This window comes from Vanessa tameamea, chromosome W, assembly GCF_037043105.1.
Source record: "Vanessa tameamea isolate UH-Manoa-2023 chromosome W, ilVanTame1 primary haplotype, whole genome shotgun sequence".
In the NCBI taxonomy this organism is placed as follows: Eukaryota; Metazoa; Arthropoda; class Insecta; order Lepidoptera; family Nymphalidae; genus Vanessa; species Vanessa tameamea.
Window position 1 is genome coordinate 3,090,798 of NC_087340.1, and position 22,691 is coordinate 3,113,488.

Here is a 22,691-nt window from a genome sequence, read left to right on the forward strand (position 1 = left end):
TTAGGACTAAATGTAAAAATTTTAAAATGTAATAAGCCTTATATTGTCCATAAAAATAGAACTAAATCATTTAAAGCCTAAATTCAATTATTATGTACCTATTCCAAAAAAAAAAAAATGTATCAAAACATTTTTTTTTTTAAATTCACCCCCCGAGGTGTAGTGTAATAAGTAGTATGTAAGTCAGATGGCGTATAAATATTAAGATCGTTGCACTAATTAGTCACTAATAAATCATCTTCTACCAAATACACTCGTTTCAATAACATAAGTCCCCTCATCCTATTAATGGACTCACATTCTGCAAATATTGGAGCAGAAGTTCTGAAGGTGGCGAAAGAAAACCAAATTTATTTATTTACTTTCCCAGCTCATTGCACACATCTGTGGCAGCCACTTGACGTGGGTCTTTTCAAGCTACTTAAGACTTACTGGCGCGATAGCATGAATCAGTCATCATCATCAGCCCACATTCGTCCACTTCTGGACATAGGCCTCTCCAAATGCACGCCACTGTGGTCTTTCTTTGGCAACTCGCATCCAGCTCCTGCCAGCCGTCTTGCGCAAATCGTTACTCCACCGTGCCTGAGGACGTCCTACACTACGTTTGCCGAGACGCGGTCTCCACTCTAGAACACATTTTCCCCAACGGTTATCGGTTCTACGACAAATATGGCCGGCCCATTGCCACTTCAGCTTACTAATCCGGTGGAATATGTCGATGACTTTGGTTCACCTCATTTCTGATGCGATCCCTCAGAGAGAATCCGAGCATAGCCCTTTCCATAGCACGCTGAGCGACTTTAACCCGGTGGACCAGCTTTGTCGTAAGTGTCCACGTTTCGGCTCCGTATGTCATGACGGGTAGGGCGCACTGGTTGAAGACTTTCGTCTTAAGGCACTGTGGGATCGACGATGTAAAGATTTGACGTAACTTCCCAAATGCAACCTAGCCGAATTCTTCTATTCACCTCGTCCTCAAAGTTTTTTTTTTATGTTAGAGGTGGCAAACGAGCAGGAGGCTCACCTGATGGAAAGTGACTACCACCGCCCATGGACATCTGCAACACCGGGGAGGGTTGCAGGTGCGTTGCCGGCCTTTCAGGAAAGTGTACGCTCTTTTCTTGAAGGTTTCCAAGTCGTATCGGTACGGAAAAACCGCCGGCGAAAGCTGGTTCCACAGAGTGGTTGTGCGAGGCAGAAAATGTCTTAAAAATCGCGCTGTTGTGGATTTTCGGACATCTAGGTGGTGTGGGTGATATTTTGAATTTTGGCGATATGTCCGAAGGTAAAATTCAGCAGCCGGGATTAATCCGAACAATTCATCGGAACATTCCCCGTGATAAATTTTGTAGAAGATGCAGAGCAATCCAACATCTCTACGCAAAGCCAAAGGATCAAGCAGATCGGAAAGGGCTTGATCGTCGATAATTCGAGCCGCTCTACGTTGGATACGGTCAAATAGAAGGAGCTGGTACTGGGGAGCACCCGCCCAGAGGTGAGAGCAGTATTCCATGTGAGGCCGAATTTGCGCCTTGTATAATCTTAGACGATGGGCCGACGTGAAATACTGTCTTGCCTTGCTGAGCACACCGAGCTTTTTTGATGCCAATTTGGCTTTGCCTTCCAATTGACCGCGGAACTGAACGAGGCTTGAAATATCGACGCCAAGTATTCCTATACTAGCTGTGGCGGCTAATGGAATGTTCTCAAATAGTGAAGATACGACAAATGGTGTTTTTTTAGCAGTTAACGCGCAAACTTGCGTCTTTTTGGGGTTGAAATGGACTAGGTTTAGCCGGCCCCAGTTCGAGACTTTGTTTAACGAAGACTCGATTTCAAACACAAGTTTGTTCCGGTTTTCTTCGACGTTTTCCCGAGAAATATTAGCACGGCCGGTGTATGAGGTGTCTACGGTGCTATCGTCTGCATAGCAGTGAATGTTACTGATTTGCAACAAGTCATTGATATGCAGAAGAAACAGAGTGGGTAACAGAACGCAGCCTTGTGGAACACCAGCATTGACGAATTTTAAGTCGGAGCATGCACCGTCGACAACGACTTTGATGCTCCGATCTGCCAAAAAACTGGTAATCCAAGTGCATAATTTCCCGGGAAGCCCATAGGCAGGAAGCTTCGAAAGAAGCGCTTTGTGCCACACGCGATTGAAGGCCTTCCCTATGTCCAGACTGGCTGCTAATGCCTCCCCCTTGCTCTCAACTGCTTCCGCCCATTTATGAGTCAGGTAAACTAGAAGATCACCGGCTGAGCGACCCCGACGGAAACCGTACTGGCGGTCGCTAATCAGCTGGTACTCCTCTAGGTACCGCAGGAGCTGGCAGTTAATAATGGACTCCATTACCTTGGAGAACAAGGAGGTGATGGCTATAGGCCTATAATTGGTCGGGTCTGAGCGGTTGCCCTTTTTAGGGATCGGATGCACCAAAGTATTCTTCCAGGAGTTTGGGACGACGCTGAATGTGTAGTGCACACGAAGTTGTATCTCAGCGGCCGCAAGCCGCGAGCGGCGCTAGCGCAGCGCGGCGCGTTATCCATTAGCGCGTGACGTCACAAGTGGGCGGAGCCGAGGAGCCGAGGAGCATCAGTCGACCGCCGGCCGCCGCAGTGCCCCGCTAACCGCTTTCTACGCCGGACCTATGCTAGTTTTGACCGCGCTTACCGATTTCGTTATTTTCAATCGTTATATAAATTTCTTCGCCTTTCTTGTCTGCCTTACCATCCGCATTGTAGAATTAAAGTTTAACAAACGCAATAAAAATTGTTATATAGTTTGCCGTATTTTATTTGAATAAAAAGTCGCTGTAGCAAGCTATATATTGGTGACCCCGACGTGATCGCGTTGTAACGTTCGTCGACCGTTAAGATGGCTACCACTGACAACAAGTTTGAAGAATGCTCCGCGACAATTGACCGCGTGGCCGTGCGTCTACCCCCCTTTTGGCCGGAAGACCCCGATATTTGGTTTGCCCAGGTTGAAGCACAGTTTGAGACATCAGGTACGAAAATCGATTCTACTAAATTTTATACCGTCGTGCAACAGCTAGACCAGAGGATAGCCCGTGAAGTTAGGGATGTAATAACCAACCCTCCCGCAACTGGGAAGTACGATAAGCTGAAAAACGAGCTGATTAAACGTCTGTCCACATCTCGTGATCACCGAATGCGACAGCTTTTGACCCACGAGGAGTTAGGCGACCGAAAGCCAACGCAATTTTTGCGTCACTTACGTTCGTTAGCCGGTGACCAGGTGAACGACGATTTTTTAAGAAGCCTATGGGCTAGCCGCCTACCAACGCATATTCAGGCAATTATAGCGTCTCAAACAAGTCTAAGATTAGATGAAGTTGCTGAATTAGCAGATAAAATAATCGAAGTAACGCCATTTTCTAATCAAGTTTCTAGTGCTTCTACTCCAGGTTTCGATGAGCTCTTCAAGAAGATGGAAGATTTCATTTCTACCCGCATTCGGACGGAGCTCAACCATCAGGTGGCGCAAATGAACTTAGGGCGTGGTCGCGCCAACTACCCACATAGACAATCCGGAAGTCGACGCAGTGGTTCCAGGCATCGGCGACGATCAGCAAGCAGAAACCGAGATCCAGGTATTTGTTGGTATCATTCGAGATTTGGCGAGGGGGCAAATAAGTGTACAAGGCCTTGCAAATTTGCCTCGGAAAACTGCCGCGACAGTCAGTAATGGCGGCAACCGACTGTTCACCCTCACCTCGCCGCCTCTTTGTTACGGACCGGGTTGCCAAGACGCAATTTTTAATTGATACCGGATCCGATTTGTGCGTACTGCCCCGTAGATTTTTGAAGGACCGTAGGAATCCCACAGATTATTTCCTTACGGCAGCGAATGGATCAATAATACGCACCTACGGTACTCTAAAGTTGCATTTAAATTTTGGACTGAGGCGTGATTTTGTCTGGAATTTTGTAGTGGCTGAAGTTGACAGACCTATTATAGGTGTCGATTTTATTTCTCACTATAACCTCTTAGTCGATTGCAGACATAAGCGTTTGCTCGACGGCGTGACTTCTCTTACGTGTCCAGCAGAGCTGAAGGCATGCCAACACCACAGCGTCAAGGCCATATCGGGACACAGCGAGTACCACACACTTTTATCGAAGTACCCCACATTGACGAGACCATGCGGCATTGATCGAGAGGTAAGACATTCTACAGTGCATTATATCCGAACAACACCTGGACCACCAGTGTTTTGTAAACCTCGACGGTTAGCACCGGCACGCCTGAAGATCGCCAAGGAGCAATTCGAGGAGATGCTACGTGATGGTACTGCTCGTCGGTCAGACTCACCGTGGGCATCTGCATTACACCTTGCACCAAAACAGGACGGTTGGAGACCCTGCGGCGATTACCGGGCGTTAAACGCCCGAACTATACCAGACAGGTACCCAATCCGCCATATTGAGGATTATTCGAATAGGCTTGCAGGTTGTAACGTTTTCTCTAAGCTAGACCTAGTAAAGGCTTATAACCAAATACCGGTTTATAAAGAAGACGTCCAGAAGACAGCAATTACGACTCCTTTCGGACTTTTCGAATTCCCCTATATGTCCTTTGGACTAAGGAATGCTGCACAAACTTTCCAGCGTTTTTTAGACGAGGTACTGCGTGGTTTGGATTTTTGTTATTCCTACATCGACGATATTCTGGTTTACTCTCATTCTCATGCTGAGCACCAGGAACATCTAAAACAACTCTTTGAGCGCCTTAGTGAGTACGGTCTTTTATTAAATGCACAGAAATGCGTATTCGGGAAAGATGAGGTTGTTTTTCTTGGTTACACTATTTCTTCAGAAGGTACCCGCCCCCTGGATGACAGAATATCCGCTATAAAGGAGTACCCTCCTCCCGCTACTGCTAGAGGCCTCAGACGATTTCTGGGAATGATAAATTTCTACCGAAGATTTTTACGCAATGCTGCAGAGGATCAAGCACCACTCCATGCTATGCTGGCAGGTCCAAAAGTCAAGGGTTCAACGGCCCTGACCTGGACACCAGAACTGTTGCAAGTTTTTGAAAAATGTAAAATGAACCTTTCTAATGTAAGTTTGTTAGCACACCCCATTCCAGATGCACCGCTCGCTCTCGTCACCGATGCTTCAAATATAGCTATTGGCGCAGTTTTGCAACAGCTAGTTGGACGTCATTGGCAGCCTCTTGGTTTCTTTTCACATAAGCTTACAGAAACTCAATGCCTTTATAGCGCATACGATCGCGAACTGTTGGCAATTTACGAAAGTGTAAAACACTTCAGGCACATGGTCGAAGGTCATCATTTTGTCATATTTACGGACCATAAACCAATAACATTTGCTTTCCAACAAAAAGACCGCAAATGCTCTCCACGTCAATTTAACTATTTGGACTATATTTCGCAGTTTACAACAGATATCCGGTACATCTCAGGTAAGGATAACCTGACTGCCGATACCTTGTCACGAATTGAAAGCCTCTCAAGTCCACCGGATCCCGTGTCACTTGCACGGGCGCAGGAAAATGACGCAGAGTTAAAACAAGTTCTCAACGAAAATTCATCGCTAAAATTGGAGCAAGTCCCTATTCCAGGTACAGATTTATTACTGTTCTGTGATGTGTCTCAACAGAAACCCCGTCCTTATGTTTCAAAGGCATTCCGCCGAGATATTTTTCTCAGTATGCATGGACTTAGTCATCCTGGTGTCAAAGCTACCACAAAAATGATTACTGAGAGGTTTGTTTGGCCTTCTGTACGGAAAGACTGTCGTACCTGGGTTCAAATTTGTGAAAAATGTCAACGTTCAAAGATACAAAGACATACATCGTCACCACTAGGCACTTTTAAACTGACTGGTTCCAGATTTTCTCATGTTCATATAGACTTGATTGGACCACTCCCACCATCATCGGATTTTAAATATTGCCTCACAGCCATTGACCGATTTACCCGTTGGCCGGAGGTCGTGCCTCTGTACAATATAACTGCAGAAACAGTCGCAAAAGCGTTTTACAATACGTGGATTTCTAGATTCGGTTGCCCTCAGACTGTAACCACAGACCAAGGTCGACAATTCAACTCACAATTATTTAAGTCTTTAACAGATTTGTGCGGCATCCAGCTGAAGCATACAACCGCGTACCACCCAGCAGCTAATGGTATGATAGAGCGACTGCATCGCACGTTGAAGGCAGCCATTATGGCTCATGAAACCACAAGCTGGACAGATGTGCTCGCGTCTGTACTGCTGGGAGTAAGATCGGCATGCAAGGAGGATCTTCAGTGCTCGCCTGCGGAAATGGTATATGGTGAGCCTTTGAGAATGCCTGGTGAGTTTTTTCACTCAGTTTCTAAAGATATTAATCAGTCATCAGAATTTATTACTCAACTTAGAGAACATATTTCAAAAATTAAACCAGTGCCCGCATCGAGGCATGGTACTAAAAACATTTTTATACATAAAGACCTGAAAAATTCTGAGTATATTTTTCTAAGGAAGGATACATTAAGAGGCGCCTTAGAAGCACCATACACAGGCCCTTTAAAAGTTTTGGAACAGTCTGACAAAACAATTACAGTACATACTGCTAGAGGACCGGTCACAGTATCCATTGACCGTGTTAAACCTGCCTACATATTGTCGGATCAGGAACCGACAACCAAACCCCCTCCTCAAACTCCTTTCCCTGCTAAAATTTCATCATACGGACGTAAAATCCGGTTCCCTGATTATTTTACAGTTGAACAATAAGTCTCCGAAGGGGGTGGTGTAGTGCACACGAAGTTGTATCTCAGCGGCCGCAAGCCGCGAGCGGCGCTAGCGCAGCGCGGCGCGTTATCCATTAGCGCGTGACGTCACAAGTGGGCGGAGCCGAGGAGCCGAGGAGCATCAGTCGACCGCCGGCCGCCGCAGTGCCCCGCTAACCGCTTTCTACGCCGGACCTATGCTAGTTTTGACCGCGCTTACCGATTTCGTTATTTTCAATCGTTATATAAATTTCTTCGCCTTTCTTGTCTGCCTTACCATCCGCATTGTAGAATTAAAGTTTAACAAACGCAATAAAAATTGTTATATAGTTTGCCGTATTTTATTTGAATAAAAAGTCGCTGTAGCAAGCTATAAATGCATAGGATTGCCGGAAAAGACGCGTTATGACCGGTGCCAACTCGGGAGCACAAGTCCGTAGCATGATTGGAGGGATGCCATCGGGTCCACTCGAATTATGAATATCCAAGGAAATAATTGCTTTACTAACTGCACTTTGCCGGAATGTAACCTCCGGCATCGTGGTATCACACCGCGGGATTGTTGGTGGTGACTTTCCTCGGTCATCTAGAGTCGAGTTCGCCGCGAAGAGAGAGCCTAAAAGATCAGCTTTCTCCTTCGCGGTATGGGCCAATGACTCACTGTATCTGTGCAAAGATGGAAAAGAGGGCTGAAAGAAATTCCCTAAGACAGCCTTAGCGAGAGACCAGAACGCACGAGTTCCTGAAGGGAGGCGCACCAGTCTATCGCCAATTCTGCCAATGTACTCCGTCTTCGCCTTAGCAATCACGTTTTTGAAGGACCTAGAGGCAGAGTTATATTCCTTTCTGAATGCGCTGGTATTTACATCACGAGACGCCGATGCGTTAGCCCAGTCGTGGTAGCGTTCTCATTTTCGGCGTTATATAAAAGGGATAACTGGCTTGACGAAATAAAAACAGGCGAATTTGGAGAACTTAAAAATCGTGTTAACTGAACGCCGGTATGATCGCTAATCACCGTCGAAACGGTGTACATAAAAGTATAACTTAAAATTAACTTATAAGTGAGCGCTTCGTGTTGCTCTTTAAACTTATCAGGCGCTCGAACATGCCCTCGGACGCTAAAAGCTCCTCTTTCAACAAGAATCATAAGAAACTGGTAGTGGGCAAATTTTATTGAATGCTCGACGGATTACTCCAGCAGACGTTCGGATGTCAACCACACGTACAACACCATCAGATCCTGGATGGACACCAACAATTCGTCCTATTTTCCATTTTAGCGGTGGAAGATTGTCTTCCTTCACTACCACCATGGAACCCAGCTTCAATTCCTCTTTGGATGAACGCCATTTGGTTCTTTGTTGAAATTCTGAAACATACTCCTTACTCCACCGAGTCCAAAAGTGCTGGCGTAGTCGCTCGATTCTTTGGAAACGAGTTAAATATTTGATAGGATCGTTTCGGTTATCTCGTTGAGGAAGTGAAGTTAGTGGCCGACCAATAATAAAATGACCTGGTGTCAGAAGTGAAAAATCTTCAGGATCAGACGACAGCGGCGTTAATGGGCGAGAATTCAGTATCACCTCAATTTGAATTAAAGTGGTGTTAAGTTCTTCAAAAGTCAAATTACAATTTCCCAACACTCGTTTGAGATGATATTTTGTCGACTTAACACCCGCTTCCCAGAGTCCGCCGATTAGAAGAGTGTACGCGGGAATAAAATGCATTTTTATTCCATCGTTAGCTAAACTCTCGCTCAGAGAATCGCAATTAGATTTTAATAATTTAGAAATTTTGTTGTACGCACCAACAAATGAGGTACCATTGTCGGAATATATATCTAAGGGTTTCCCCCTGCGCGAAATAAATCTAAATAGTGCTAGTAAATACTTATTTGTGCTTAAGTCACCTACTAGCTCCAAGTGAATTGCCTTGGTAGTAAAACAAATAAATATCGCGATGTACACTTTTACTAACCTACAACCACGACCTTGTCGACTAGCGCACATGATAGGGCCGGCGTAATCAACGCCAACACTTTCAAAAGGGTAACCCGGAAGAAGACGTTGCTTTGGCAAGTTTCCCATTAAAGGAGTAATCACATTATCATTCATTCGACAGCAACGTACACATTTACGATAGCAAGCTTTCGCTAAATTTCGGCCACCTATAGGCCAATACAATTCCCTTATGGAAGCTAATAATAGCTGTGGCCCAGCGTGCATTAATTTATTGTGTTCGTAACTAAATAATAATTTCGTAAAGATATGAGTGGACTGTAAAAGAATAGGATGCCTTTTATCATAAGAGAATGTCGAGTTCTCTAAGCGTCCTCCAACTCGCATTATATTATTAGAATCTAAGTAAATATTAAATTTAAGAAGAGTACTTTTCACAAGTAAATTTTGTTTATTTATAAGTAATTTATTCTCGGGGAAAGACTCAATTTGACTTCTTACAATAATAATATTTAATGCTTCTTGTAATTCATCTTGTGTTAAGAATTTTTGTGAAACAGGAAGTTTTCTACAATTTCTAATAAATCGCAGCATGTATGCACCGCATCGAACGAGTCTTAAATAATTGGAAAAACGTTTAAAATCAATTAATGTGTTATCTTTAACATTATCCGCGACCGCAGTCAGTGAATTATGTGAACGAGTTTCAGGTAAAGTTACAAATTCTAAATTAATTTAAGTAGGCCAATTAGATTTATCTTTTAAAAAATCAGGACCGTGTCACATACCATACCCCTGTAAGGTACTAATATCCACGCCACGAGATATAAGATCTGCTGGGTTTTTATTAGTTGGGACATGCCGCCAGTTACAGTTACCTGCTTTGTCTAAAATTTCAGCGACGCGGTTGCGAACAAATGGTTGAAACTTAGAAGGCAACATTTGTAACCATCCCAGAACGATGGTTGAGTCAGTCCAACAATAAACTCGACGGAAATTTACTCGAAGTGAGTTTACAACCTTCTCATAAATCCGAGCTCCTACTACGGCACCGCACAATTCCAATCGTGGAATCGTAGTAGGTTTGATCGGTGCCACACGACTCTTCGCCATCAATAACCGTATCATACCCTGCCCGTCATGATTAATACTGCGGATATAGGCACATGCACCGTACGCACGCTCATATGCATCTGTGAATACATGGAGTTCTAACATTTCACATGAATCGCATATCACAACGCGTGGAATCCGATAATTATTTAATAGGGGCAGGGCCTTGATAATAGCTGTCCAACTGGAGTTGAGTTCCGAAGGTAATGGTTCGTCCCATGAGATTTTATCTAACCACATCCTTTGCAATAACATCTTCATTTATACTACAAAGGGCGATAAAAGACCTAAAGGGTCAAAAATACGTGCAATTACTGACAGCAACTCACGTTTTGTACTATTATGGGAGGGAATCTTAGAGCCAATTATGAAACCTAATTCATCGGAATTAGCAAACCAGTCAAGTCCTAATAATTTATTATGTTCACCGGATCCCATATTTAAGTCTAATGATTGAGAATCACCAGAAACTACTTGAGGGGAATTAGATTTCCACTTCCTAAGGGACATGCAAGCTGACGCAAGTATGTTGGTGATTTCATTACGAATAAAAATTAATTTGTTTAAATCATCACTACCGGTAAGCAAATCATCAACATAAAAATCGTGCTTTATAATAGTAGCAATCTCGTCGTTAGTGCACTCCAAGCCTAATTGCTTAAGGCATCGTGTCGCAAGAAAGGGTGCACTAGCTGTACCGTATGTGACAGTGTTTAATTAAAAAACCTTCACTGGATTGGTTGAATTTACTTCACGCCAAATTACCTGCTGCAAGTGCCTGTCCGATGGATGGACTACAATTTGTCGATACATTTTTTCGACATCTGCGGATAACACATACTTATACTGACGAAACCGTAGAAGTATGGACAGAAGTTCATCCTGAACCGTAGGACCTACCATCTGTAAATCATTGAAGGACACTCCTGATGAAGTAGGGCAACTTGCGTTGAATACTACACGAAGTTTTGTTGTGCTGCTACATTCACGTAGTACTCCGTGATGCGGTATGAAATAATTATTGGCATTCAAGTCTATTTCTGGAGTATTATTTCGTGATAACTCTAAAGTTTCAACTAAGTCAGCGCGCGTATGATGGAATTGAAGGAAAGCATCGAATGTGATTTTGCTATTCTTGTCTATACGGCCCTTAAACTCCTCCCACTCACGATAAGACTTCTGATCTAACTTGCGAGTAACTAAATATATTAATAAAGTATACCATTGTTTAACTGGCTCATCTAAGGATTCTAATGAACGCAATTTTTTATTTAATTGGTCTATCAAACCTTTTAACGCCATAGAGGATTCCTTAGCAACAGCTTCAATGTTAAATAAAGCTGACACATGATTCTGCACTAATAATCGTTTGTTATCATAACGATCACATATAAAATCCCAAGCAACGGTGTAGTTGCTAGCGGAAAACTCAATCGATTGAATAACTAAAGCAGCAGATCCCTCAAGAGAAGCACGCAAATAATGGAATTTATTTATTTGGTCAATTTCATCATTATCATGGATGAGGCTAGTAAAAGTGTCACGAAATTCTAGCCAATTACTATAACACCCATTAAACCGTGGTAGCTGTATTGTAGCTGTACTGTATTGAGCCGAGATGGCCCAGTGGTTAGAACGCGTGCATCTTAACCGATGATTTCGGGTTCAAACCCAGGCAGGCACCACTGAGTTTTCATGTGCTTAATTTGTGTTTATAATTCATCTCGTGCTCGGCGGTGAAGGAAAACATCGTGAGGAAACCTGCATGTGTCTAATTTCAACGAAATTCTGCCACATGTGTATTCCACCAACCCGCATTGGAGCAGCGTGGTGGAATATGCTCCATACCTTCTCCTCAACGGGAGAGGAGGCCTTAGCCCAGCAGTGGGAAATTTACAGGCTGATTATATGTTTTTATTATTATGTAGCTGTATTGTAGGCAACTTAATAGGCTTATGAATGCTGACACCTGTATTCCGATCAGTACATATAGACTCATTATCTTTATTGTATAATTTTAACAATTCTTGAGACCTAGACAAAGCTTTATAATATAATGATTCGAACTCTGAACGCTCAGACAACTGTAATTTTACATCTTCGACTATACATATCATAACATTAGGACGCTCGTGAGTGCTAGTTGTCTTTACTGTGCTCCGTATAAAAAATTCGAAAACAGTTTTAAAAGTGTAAACTTAACTGTGCTTTTGTTAGTAATCTAAAGAACTAAAAGTTTTTTATAGAACGAACAGTGTAAATACAAGTAAATTACCGCAATAATTAAAATTGAAGTGATTGAAATACACATATTATAATAAACAGTGCAAATCGTTTTGTCTTCCTACCTAACATTAATAAAATAAATTACGATCAGCACTTCGCGATGAAACTGTAAAGAACATTCGACGCGCCCGTTAACAGTGTTGTGGTCTATCGGTGCGAGAACTCGCAATTCATCGAAGAATCAACGATCGATCCCGAACAAATTTAATTTTTTTTATTATTTTTTTTGTTCCTTTTTTATTCCTGAGAATTGTTTTTGCTTATTTGTTACACATTCTACCGTGGAGAAATTACTGTGAAAAGTAAAACAATATGATCTTTACTTGCAAAATTTGTACTGTTAATATTGCAGTAACACAGAAGCGAATTAAGTGCAGTCACTACCTTTTATACTACCATACCGAATGTGTTAAAATCGATAAAGATTCAGTTGGTATAAGAGCCCAGTGGAAATGACATAATTGCAAAATTAAAAACAGTAAATTGGCCACTTCGGAGGTAGACAAGAAGAAGAAAGCACATAAATCACAAACCCCAACAGAAAGTGAATCTGATAAATATTCTACTTCTTCTTCAACTACTAGCACGCCGAACTTAAACCATGATCTAATAACGAAACAAAAAAATAAAAACTTGGAGGGTACTTTATTTAATTCTCCGGAAATTTTAGAGCAATTTGAATCCATCTTTGATAACAAAGTAAAGCCTATGGTGAAATCTATATTTAATGAACTAAAGGTATCTCTTATCGCGGAAATAAGGAAGGAAATGGCCAAAGAAATTAAAAGACTGGAGGAAGAAAATGCACAGTTACGTATTGAATATGAGAACTTGGATGAAAAATGTTAGAAGCAAGAATAACACAAACAGATACAGAAGTTTCAGAACTACAAAAACAAATTAATAACCAACAACAATGGGCAAGAATGTCGAACTTAGAAATAGTAGGATTGCCTGAATTGCTCAAAGAATCACCAATTAATTTAGTCATCGAAATAGCAAAGCATGCAGGGGTCACCCTCAAACATGAACAGATTGAATTTGCCTCACGAGTACAGCCAATGCAAAGTAAGCCAGGTAGACCGAAAACACTTGTTGCAAAATTAAAAAATCGTGAGCTTAAGGATGTAATTTTATCCGGCTTAAGAAAAATTAGAGGCATTAGTACAACAGATATAGGGATAGGAGGGAATCGTCGCAGATTCTACGTCAATGAACATTTAACCCCAAAGAACAAGCAGTTGTTTAATAAGGCAAAGTCTATCGCTTCTGATAAATCTTACAAGTTCATCTGGGTCAGAAATTGTTCAATTTTTTAAAGAAGAAACGAAGAATCGCCAAATAACAGTACTCTGTATTGTTGTGTTCCGGTTAGAAGGGTGAGTGAACCAGTGTAATCACAGGCACAAGGGACATAACATCTTAGTTCCCAATGTTGGTGGCGCATAGGTGAAGTAAGGAATGGTTAATATTTCTTACAGCGCCTTTGTCTATGGGCGGTGATGACCACTTACCATCAGGTGGCCCATATGCTCGTCCGCCAATAAATGCCATAAAAAAAAAAAAGAGGAATCACCGGCCTTAACAATAAGTTCCGAAAACGACTTGAACAAAATAAAATAACATTTTATAACTATAAGATAGTAAATAACATATTTCTACCGCTTTTTGATACTACAGTTTATTATAATTTTAATTGAAAATTGTATATAGGATACTGTTCACTAAAACATGACAACTTCATAATCACACTAACCACATTTAACACAATAACCCACCTACCGCTAAAAATTATAAAAAAACATACAGTAAATAAAAAAATTACATATAAAAATAAAAATAAACTTATTATAGTCAAATATGCTGCTAATATAATTCGTTCAATACTATATATTAAATATTCATATAAAATAATAATTAAACTACATTTTGGTACACTGCATAAATCTGCGTCATGACTAGATCATTAAAAATAATTTATCAAAATGTCCGTGGACTGCAAACAAAAACTGAACAACTAATACTTAGCGTTCTTACAGACGAACGGCAAGTTGTGAACGGCAGCCGTCGCCACCTATCGACGACAGTCGTCAACGCGTCGGCGGCAGCAGTCAATACGTCGACGGCTGCCGCCGGCAGGCGACCACGGCTGCCGTCGACAGGCGACAACGCTTGCCGCGAGTGCCGCATGCTAGCAGTCTTGGTCGGCTTGTACAGGAGCCAGTTGCAAAATGGCGTCCGATGAAGAAACATTGTTATTGCTTTTACTCCGCCATCGCCGACGACAACGAAAAAGAAAGACACGTTCAGTGTGGGTTGAAGAAATATTAATGTATAGAGAACAAGAGGGAGATTTTTATACACTGTATCCACGTTTGCGAAGGTCCGAAAAAAAATTTTTCAATTACTTTCGAATGTCAATCGCTTCTTTTGATGAGTTGACATCTATTTTGAAACTTTCAATATCTCGCCAAGACACTGTGATGGGAAAAAGTATACCAGCTGAGCAAAGACTCGCTATGACATTAAGGTAAGAGGGTTTAATTTTATCAAAAAATGGTATATACTGGACATAACTTTAATGAGATCAAATCAATATAACTTTGGCAACATTTTTAATTTAAGTTAAAATAGGAACTTTACTTAACATTAATTAACATTTATATTATACTATAAAACTTTTAACAACAAATTCTCCATAATACTGATTATAAAATCACAAGTGGCGCCGCTACAAGATTTTTTAATTTTTCTGATCAATCTTTGCAATTTTTTTTCTCATAATCAACTTGTAGTAAAACCATACAAAACATAAAAACAAACAATATAACAATAATTTAGACAAAAAGTAAATTATTCTGAGAAGAGTTCAGTTATTATGGTATTTGAAACAGAATCCTCAGAGGATAAGCTTTCAATATTTGTGAGTTGACTTTTCGGTCTTTCAGGATGTGTTGTAGTGGAGTACGCCAAATAGTTATGAGAAGAATGACTCGTTGAAGGAATTGTGTTTTGCATGGAATTCTGAGACGACAAGCTTTCATTAGTTGTGACTTGACTTTCCGGTCATGCAGAATGTGTTGTGGTGGAATAACTCGCGTAGTTATATGAAGAATGACTCGTTGAAGGCATTGAAAGGGACTTGTAATGTTTTATTACTTGCATAATTTCTAATTTGGCGTCTAATTTCCAATCTGCTGTTATGTTTTTGAAATCACTTACTAGGGACAACAGAAATAACTTATCCTCATCTGAAGGAGGAGAAAAGTCTCTCTCAGCTTTATCCAGTTTATAATTTAATTTCTTAGTTAATTTTTCAATCAAAGCATCATCACCATCACTTTGGCGTATCCGTTGTCGTTTTGGCATTGGCGTTGGCGTTGTTGTTGGTGGTAGAATTGTCTGAGAGGGAGCATCAAAGTTTGAAGTACTTTGACCCTTATCTTCGGTAACATCTTTCAAAAATAGTAGTTGATCATAGAATGTATACTGTTTTGCTTTAGACACTGCGGAACCACTTTTTCTCTTCAAAGTTCTGCAATATCTGGTGAAGCCGTCTCTTAAAGTTTTCCATTTAGACTGTACCTGTATACCTAAAAAAAATTAAAAAATAATTTTAAAATAGTATGTAATAAATAAGTAAAATATATGTAAGAAGACTGCCTTTATTTTTTCAGGTTCTTAGCAACTGGCTGTTCATTTGAAGATCTACAGTATGCATATAGATGTGGAATTTCCACAATAAGCAACATAATAAAAGATGTCTGCCAACAAGTATGGTTAAATATGAGAGACGACATTTTACGACAAAATATAACCGAAGAAACTTGGAAAAGGATTGCTGATAGATTTGAAAGACACGCTCAATTTCCTAACTGCATAGGCGCAGTTGATGGCAAGCATATAAGAATATTTAAGCCCGGAAATAGTGGATCATCTCATTACAATTACAAGAATTACTTTTCAATTATACTTTTAGCTATCTGTGACAGTGATTATAAATTTATATTTTGTGACATAGGTTGTTACGGACGACACTCTGATTCAACTATTTTTGAAGATACAATTTTTTTCACAAAGCTACAAGAAAAGTCACTCAACATTCCAAAGCCCAGACCGATTTCAACTGATGGATGTACCTTGCCTTATGTTTTAATTGGAGATGAAGCATTCAGTTTATCAGAAAATTTGTTACGGCCATATCCAGGCAAGAGATTGACAGAAAAGATGAGAATTTTTAATTATCGCTTAACACGTGCAAGGAGATATGTAGAATGTTCATTTGGCATTTTGACCAATAAGTGGCGAATCTTTCACACCCCCATGAAGTTATCTTTAGAATTCTGTAAAGATGTTGTTAAAGCATGTTGCATATTGCATAATTTTGTACGTGACAGAGATGGTTTTACATTTGAAGATACACTAACTATAAACGGTTTGGAAAATATAGCCACAATCCCTAATGAAGGGGACTCGTTATCGGGTCCGATAATAAGAGAAAAATTTTCAGATTATTTTAGCAGTCGTGAAGGCAGTGTTTCGTGGCAGTTGGATTGCATATAAAACAAATAGATAGTATCTCCATTATTATATGTAAGAAATAATCTGCTTAAAATTCAATAAAATATTTAATAAAAAGTCACTTACCGATTGCGTTTTTTTCAATTATGGATTTATCCTTAAAATCATTTACAATTTCCTCACACACTGCTACCCATGCTCTGTTTTTTATTGTCTTGTTACTGTAGTCTTGTAGCTTATAATTCCAAAGACAAAGCCTTTTTTTTACTGCCATAATTAACAATTCGACATCAATTTCGTCTCCGGAGCTCATTTTGTAGACGCACGACGCTTACGCACTCTTTGTTTATTTGTCGTCGACTGACAAAATGGCGGACGTAACACGCTACAACTGCAAGCGTCGCCACCTGCCGCCGGCAGGTGGCGACGGCTGCCGTTCACAACTTGCCGTTCGTCTGTAAGAACCCTTAATGTACTATCGAACGACTATGACATAGTTCTTATTAGTGAAACATGGCTAGCTGACGGATTTTACTCTGGAGAACTGTGCGATAACAGGTATGAAATTTTTCGTTATGATAGGAATAGAACTACATCTAATAAAAGTATTGGGGGTGGAGTTATGATCTGTTGTAAACATAGTCTCCATCCGCAAGAAAGAACGGATTGGAGCCGCCCAGGAGTTGAAAATATCTGGATTACCATACCAGCTCATTCACACTACAACGATCGTGACCTCCACATTGGAGTTATATATATCCCGCCTGATAACGCTCAAGCCAAGCGATTAGAAGATATGTGTTATTTCTTTTCTACCACACTTACAAACAAATCTAATGATTATTTCATAATTTCAGGTGACTTCAATTTACCAAATATTGATTGGTCTGATACTAACTCGCAGTTATAGTGGGACATTGATAGCGCAGAGCACATCTGCAAATCTAATCTACGCAACTAGTTCATTACATTTAACACAATACAATTTAATCCCGAATTCAAATGGAAACATCTTAGATTTAATTTTTAGTAATATATTATTGAATGTACATAAATCAAAAGAACGCCTTGTTTCCGAAGACAAATATCACCCTACACTTTAAATAGATGCGTCAGATATTTTATTAAAAGATCTTAAAGTCCCACCTGTTGCTAAGTTAAAATTTAATAGAGCCGACTATGATATTATAAATATGAACCTAACGCTAATCGATTGGACCGCTGTGCTACAAGGGAATACAATAGACTGTATAGTTGATAGATTTTATAGTATTATAAATGAAATTATTGAAAGAAATGTCCCACGTTTTACTACAAATACCAAAAATTCATCACAATATCCAATATGGTACAGTAAGTCATTAATACACATAATTAAGGATAAAATAAAAGCACATTCACGTTGGAAAATATACAAAAACTCAAGAGATTTTTCATTATTACGGAAAAGACAAAAAAATATTCAGGAAAAATGCTATACTCGATTTAAATTTAATATCCAAATATTACTCAAAAAATTCCCTAAACTGCTATGGTGGTACCAAAAATCATTGCGTAGTAAGAACACTAGGTATCCCAGTAGTCTAACATTAGGTGACCAAAGTTTCAATACCATTGACGAAATGTGTTCTGGATTCAGCACATTTTTTGAAAGCATTTTTATGAAACAAAATAATATTAATAATAATGTCAGTTTAAATCTACCAGAATCAGATGAAAACATAAACAAATTAATCATTAGTGAAAAAGACGTATATGATATACTAAATAAATTAGATATAAACAAGGGAGCTGGTAGTGATAATATTCCTGCAATATTTTATAATAAATGTGCGAAAAATCTTTCTAAGCCCCTCTCCATAATATTTAACAAATCGTTAAATGGCTTTGCTACTTATCCAGCTAAATGGAAAGAAGCATTAATAATACCTTTACACAAAACCGGTCCCAGAAATAAAATAGAACATTAGCGGCCAATATCAATAATTAATACAATCAGCAAAGTATTTGAAAAAGTTATTCATAAAAATATTGCGCCACTAATTTACAAGTCAATACCCCCACAGCAACATGGGTTTGTTAATAACAGATCAACTATAAGTAATTTATCAACATTCACTAATTACGTAAGTATGTCTATGAATCAAAAACAACAGGTTGACGTGGTATACACAGATTTTGAAAAGGCATTTGACCGAGTAGATCACATTATCCTATTGCAAAAACTACAAGCACTGGGTATTAGAGGAGACTTACATAGATGGTTTTATTCGTATATAACTAAAAGAATGCAAGCTGTCGTGTTAAGTGGTGCGAGAAGTAATTACATAGAAATCACATCTGGCGTACCTCAAGGTTCTATCTTAGGACCACTACTTTATAACGCCTACCTATATGACATGTCATACTGCTTTAAATCCGCGAAATTTCTCATGTTTGCAGATGATAAAAAAATATTTTTATCTATTACAAATATTGATGATCGTAATAAACTGCAAAGTGATTTAGATAACCAAGTTAAATATTATAAACTTAATAAAATAACCCTAAATATATCAAAATTCCGACAAATAACATTTACACGTAAGACAAAAACTATAAACTACTCGTATAATTTCAATAATATACCTTTACAAAAAGTCAATAAAGTTAAAGATCTAGGTGTTTATTTAGACTCTAAATTGTTAATGACAGATCAAATAGAATATGTTAAAAATGCAGCTTATAAACAACTGGGCTACATTAAGCGTGTTTGTAAAGATTTCACCAATATAGATTGTAGCAAAAGGCTTTACTTTTCCTATGTACGTAGTTTATTCGAATATGCTTGCAGCATATGGTGTCCGAGATACGCGACACACACACACACACACACGCACGCACGCACATACACACACACACACACAAACATACAGTTTATGAACAGTACCTTTACCTATCACAAATTGTTTAACTTTTATAAATAACTAGTATAAAATCTTCATATTGTAACTGCTTTTCGAATTCATGTTATAATAGTGTAATCCTTTTTGGTCATAATTTTTGCATTATATTGTTAAATTTTATAAGATATTGTAACACTGTTGGATTGCCAAATGAAACAATAAACAATACATTCTAAACGCAACTGTACCTCATCATATTGTACGTACAACTACTCGATCTCTTCCCTCCGCAATTGCAATTCAGTAACATCACAACTGCTTAATTTTTTATCATTCGACGCATCGAGATAATTAATAAATGCTGTTAAGCGACCTTTGAAACTTCCACGCTTTTTTACTAACTCCCTCGGACATACTGGGATTCGAGTGTCGTCGACCTGAAATGTATATAATGACAAATTATATAACAGATGATGTACTATTATAATTATAAACTAGGTACTACGTTTTGGAATTGATTTTATTATATTTAACAATGTAAGTAGGTAATCTTTATTATAAGTTAATAAATCATTATTTTAAGTACACTACGGCTGAATTAACTATATTATAAAGTAAATGAATCGTAACAATATCTAACACTATACTCCAGCCAAATTCGATGTGGAATGTTTAATAACAAAGCGTTGCTTAGCAACCAACGTCAGGCAGATGCTCAAAACATTTTTAGAAATATGTACAACAATTATTTTTGATGTTAATAAAAATTAAAATTGATGATTAATAATAAAATATTTAAGACAAAGGACTAAGCGCATTCTTGGTTATAATTATAATACTTATGATCTGGAATAATGTAGATCTCAAAAATAATACCTCCAATTTTAAAATGATATCAGAAATTACCTCGTAGTTATATAATTCGCTTTATTAACTTTATCTATCGCCTCCCAAACGACAGGACTCATTTAGATTAATTTTGTGTATATTTGAATGGGTCAATGGGAGGTTTGAGATTACAATTGCTCTAATACTGGAAAAAGCAACGTCTGTTGGTATGCTAGTGTATTAGTATGTTTTTTTAAGCATTAATATTTTATACTTTATTAGGAATGCGCGATAAGTATACATTTTTATTATAATATAAAATTAAAATTATATATTATAAAGTAATGAGTCATCTTATGATTTAATCAAATAAAAATTACATTATTTATTAGAACTATATATTGGAAGATTAAAAAGTGTCTTTTTTTTCAAATATATCTTTTTAAAAATAACAAAGCAAATACAATATTATTATGATTATAATTAATAGCATCTTATAAATCATTTAACATTAATTCTATCATAATTACTTAGTTTCATCGTATCATAGTAGTTAAATGCTTAATTGAAATGATATGATAATATATTATTAAATATAAATTGTTATTATTATTATTTATATATGGAATATATTTATATATTATATATTTTTATATGGAAGGTATAAATAATTACAAAACTTATATTAACAATAAAACTAAATTTGCTTTAAGAAATATTTTTATTAAATCTTTATATTTTGAAACATTAGTCAATATCGGAACTACTGGTAGAAGTTGATGTTGTGCTATCCTCAGTAACATGTATTATAAATTGGTCGGCAACTGTATCACTTAAGTGGTCAAGTTGTGCCATTTTTAATTCCTCTTTGATGACATGCCCGATACATTTTTGCCATGTCACAGGTGTAATCAAATCCATTGCCTCTCTAAGCAATATTTTTACATCTGGCATTTTAAAACTTTTGTTTTTCCCTGCGACATAGCCTTTTACTTGCCCACATTTCATTTCAATCGGATTTAATTCACAGTGATATGGGGGCAATCTTAGTATTTCAATATTATTATTTTTTGCATATGTGTCTATTGCATATGCCATATATTTATTTTTTTCTTTTTTAACTATATCAATTAAATTTCTTTTTAATTGATCCATTTTTGGATATCTGTTTTCAACCATACCATTGTTGGAACTCTTTCAAGTCGCCTTGAGTGGTATGGTGCATTGTCCATCACAACAATTGAGTTTGGCTCAATTTTATTTATTATTTTCATAAACCAATCTTCAAAAATTTTTGAATTCATCTCTTGATGATAATCACCTTCCCCTTTCTTACTTTCAAAAATTAATTCTCCACCATTTAAAAATCCATCATCACTTCCTGTAAAAAAAATATAAACATTTATTATAGAGTAATATATTTAATAATATATTTTAAATCAAAACAAAATCATTTAACATTGTTAAATATTTACCAATATGTAATATTATCAGACGTTTTCCTTTTCCTGTTGGGGCTGTTAGTCCCGTAGACAGGCCTTCTCTATGAGCTTCCCGACTGGACTGCACACTTACATCTTGCCATACTTTTGATTTTGTGTGTCCTAAAAAACAAGATTAAAGCTGTTAAATATTAAATGAAAATACAAATGTATTATAAAGGAAAAGGCTACAAAAAAGTCTCAACAAATAATATACCTTCGTTAAGCCATGTTTCATCGAGATAGTATATTTTTCGTTTTTCTTCACTGAACTTGATGATTTTTGTTAAATATTCAAATCTCCATCGGACAATATCTGACTTTTCAATTAACATGCTTTTTCTTGACCTTTTCAAGTATTTAATATCCAATTTTTTAATTAGTTTTTGAAAAGTTGTTCTCTTAAAATTTGGAAGAGTTTCATCGTCGTTAACAGCCTGTAACACTTGGGATAATGACGGTGGTTCCTTTCGAAAAAAAAACTCGTGGAACTTTCTTCTTATGCCACTGAGGTCTATTTCGTCTAACAAATCAATTTTTGTCACGCGTTTTGGTGCTGGTGTCGGCGAATGCACATGTTTTTCATTTTTATACTCAGCCAAAACATTATAAACAGTAGACAAGCTAACGCCGGCGGTTTCCGCTGTCTTTTTGGCAATATCTTTTCGATATATAAACTCATTTTTGGGCCAAGTTTCCTCGACAAGTTTATAAATATTGATGAGGGCAGTTTTTTCTAACGAACTCATGGCAGATTTCTTTGCGCGTTTCTTCTTGGGCGAAGAAAATTTCGCTACAGATCCAATCCCACTCGGACCGGGTAATTCAGTATTACTCATC

The 22,691-nt window shown here is 38.3% G+C and overlaps 1 protein-coding gene and 1 long non-coding RNA gene across 2 annotated transcripts; one reads left to right on the forward strand and one right to left on the reverse strand.

Moving 5' to 3' along the window:
• Window positions 1-10,898: 10,898 nt before the first annotated feature.
• LOC135194628 (uncharacterized) lies at window positions 10,899-20,091 on the reverse strand. Its single transcript, XR_010309864.1, has 3 exons — window positions 19,760-20,091; window positions 11,795-11,948; window positions 10,899-11,453 (listed from the first exon to the last, which is right to left on the reverse strand). It is a non-coding gene; the product is annotated as an uncharacterized LOC135194628 (long non-coding RNA).
• Window positions 14,172-16,787, forward strand: LOC135194625 (uncharacterized). The gene is made up of 2 exons (XM_064220232.1): window positions 14,172-14,666; window positions 15,814-16,787. Exons 1-2 carry the CDS (start codon window positions 14,368-14,370, stop codon window positions 16,697-16,699), a joined length of 1,185 nt encoding a protein of 394 aa, XP_064076302.1. The 5' UTR covers window positions 14,172-14,367; the 3' UTR covers window positions 16,700-16,787.
• Window positions 20,092-22,691: the final 2,600 nt, after the last annotated feature.